At 41.3% G+C, this 2976-nt stretch overlaps 1 protein-coding gene across 1 annotated transcript; it reads right to left on the bottom strand.

The window, feature by feature from the left end:
• Positions 1-853: 853 nt before the first annotated feature.
• On the bottom strand, positions 854-1889 carry LOC117507719 (odorant receptor 131-2-like). The gene is made up of 2 exons (XM_034167534.1): positions 1734-1889; positions 854-1627 (listed from the first exon to the last, which is right to left on the bottom strand). Exons 1-2 carry the CDS (start codon positions 1887-1889, stop codon positions 854-856), a joined length of 930 nt encoding a protein of 309 aa, XP_034023425.1.
• Between the last annotated feature and the right edge of the window lie 1087 nt (positions 1890-2976).

The raw sequence follows: 2976 nt of genomic DNA, 5'->3' as shown, positions 1-2976 counted from the left end.
AAAGTCACAGAAGTGAGGTTGTGCTGAAAACATTGACTACATTTACATGCAGCCAGTAACCCTTTCATAACCCTTTCATAACCAGAATATTAGCAATAACCCGGTTGCACACTACCATGTAAACACCCGCAAAAACCTGAATATGCTCACATTCCGGTTTTTAAAAACCCAAATATGACCCCTGGGTTACTCCTTTTCTAACCCGAATATCAGGTCATATAAACGCGTATCGGGATATCCCCATAGAAAGGAACATTATTTTGTGTTCTGCGCATGTCCTGTCCGCAAGAAATCTTGGTCTTTTGAGTACGGCAACTACTTGTATTCAGCATGCGCAACCCAACGGACACCACAGAAGCAGAGGTAAACAAACATGGGGAAATCCAGACGCGGCAGCACAGCACCACACTTTTGGAGCGAGGAGGAAACCGAGTACTTCATTAGTATCATAAAAGACATGAATATAATGTCTTTTATTGACAGTAGAAAGTACTGAGATAGCGACATTTACAAGAAGGTGGCCGAAAAGTTATGCAAAGCAGGATTTGCACGAACGCCAGACCAAATCAAGCACCGGTGGAAGACGTGCGTCGCTGTTTAGATGGGGATATTCCAAATTATACCAGTGACCATGTATACAAGAGTAACTCTGTCTGCTTAATCCTGTAAACGGGTTATTCCTAATGATTCAGAAACTGGAATATTGACCTTAACCCGAATATTAACGGCATGTAAATGTAGTCAATGACAACAAACAAGTCAAAGTAAATTGTTTTTTAAGGTAAATTATGACAGTAAAACCAAAAATAGTCAAAAACACTCAGTTATACTTGAGGAATCAAGAGGGTTAATGCTATTGCTTTGCTGTCAAAATGTGCTGCAAGTACTGCTTCAAATACTGACGAAATGTTCTGTCTCGAAGCCCGTACAAAATGGGACTGATAAGTCTGGGCAGAACATGGATGATGATGTAGACAACAAAGTGCAGTTGTTTAAAATCATTTCTAGGGATCAAGAACAAGTGAGCCTTGGTTAATAAATGGTATATATAAGTTAACATACACAGGAGTAGCTGAATGCTGTGAAGAATGATGGTATTTCTGGCTTTCTTTGCATCTGCATCAGCAGTTTTAGCAGCAAAGAAAATCTTTAAATAAGTATAAAATAGAGTCAGCCAAATACCAACAAGGTAAATTATCTGAGACACATCTCTCTTTTGAAGGATTATTGGATGTTTGAACAGGAACTCCCATTGACAAACAGTTGCAGAATAGAAAAAGTCTGGGGGTTGTGTTGCGACAGTAATGAACAAATCTGGCAAAGCCAGTAGTGAAGTCGTGGTCCAGATCCAACCGATCACAATATATGTTCTTTTTATGGTGCACATGTCAGCATGTCTGAGTGGCAAACAAATGGCAATGTAGCGCTCTAATGACATAACGGCTAAATTTAATGGCGTGTTGGCAGTGGCTAAGATGGCGATGTTAATGATAAAGCAGCAGAATGCAGTATTAATTTTGTATAAAATGTAAGCAAAGAGAAACAGGTGGATCGTTGCCGTAAGCTGGATGATATCATTCACCACCAGGTGGATGAATAGGATGTAACGAGGCTCCAAATAAAACACCTGAATGAGACAAGAAAAAAACAATTACACTTCAGGAAAAAAACAATAGTTTCATCTTTAATCTATCAGGTTGTTCTTTTTTAAATTCAAGATAGAAGTTTCTGACCTCATGTTTTCTGAAGGTGTGAACCAGAATACCATTGATGAAGTTGATGATCAGCCCAAGAATGAAAACAATCACACATTTGGTCACAACCTCAATGGAAGAATCGCTAAAACTCTGAACACTGGACATGTTGTTGCCATTCGATGACAGATTCATGGCGCTGACTTGTGGATTCTGCAAGTCTGCGACACAATGAAATTTGAAAGTATGTTAATGTTGTCATATAAGGACTCTTTCGACAGTGCTGTAAAGCGTGACTACCAGCTGCCACTGGGACTCCCGCCGCCCGCTGTGTCTGTCTCTGTTCTGTCTGTGCTGATCATGTTAGTGTCGGCTTTTGTGTTCCTCAGTAAATGTTCTTCTTTAAACTTGAAAGTATCGTGTGGACATCGCATACTTTTACCTGGTGTCAGAAACTGGTTACGGATGTATGTCTTAGAGAAAATGTCAATGTTTAATCCCCCGTAGACTTTCAAGTTTGATTTCCCAACTGAATGGAGATAATGGAAACAGCGTTTCCAAAGATTCTGTGTGGCTACAAAACTGAACAAAGGTGACTATGATGTCCAAGTCATTTTTTAATGTACGCCATGGGTCTGGAGGCTGAAAACATCTTTAAGGCTTTTGCTTTTGTGGAGGAAGTGGACCAGAAAAAGTTTGATGTATTAAGAAAATCCAATGAGTGCTTCAATGCCAAAACGAACATAATTCACAAGCGTGCATGTTTCCACCAGAGACTACAGTGGATTGGTTAGAAAGCAGAAATGTTTATCAGGGCTCTCTACGACTTGTCAGAACATTGTAACTTTGGGACACATGGAGAAGAGCACATTAGAGACTAGTGGTGGGCACAGTTCCACTAATCCGCTAACCGCTAATTATCGAAGCTAACATATTCGTTAGCAGATTAGCTTTTCAAATAACTTTGAAAACCATCAGCAGACCAATTAGCTTCCAGTCTAACTTTTAGACCGCTAACATATTTTAGCTGGCATAGTGAATAAAGCTTCCTTCTGTTCCATTCAATTCCATTTTCTTCCACTTTATCTGGAGTTGGGTCGCGGGGGCAGCAGCTCAAGCAAAGCTGCCCAGACCTTCTGATCCACACACACCTCACCCAGCTCCTCCGGGGGAACCCAGAGGCGTTCCCAAGCCAGCCGGGAGACATAGTCCCTCCAGTGTGTCCTGGGTCTTCCCCGTGGCCTCCTCCTAATGGGACGTGCCCGGAACACCTCTCCAGCGA

The sequence above is a fragment of the Thalassophryne amazonica genome, chromosome 3, assembly GCF_902500255.1.
Source record: "Thalassophryne amazonica chromosome 3, fThaAma1.1, whole genome shotgun sequence".
NCBI classification, from domain to species: Eukaryota; Metazoa; Chordata; class Actinopteri; order Batrachoidiformes; family Batrachoididae; genus Thalassophryne; species Thalassophryne amazonica.
This window is presented reverse-complemented; position numbering and strand designations above follow the sequence as displayed.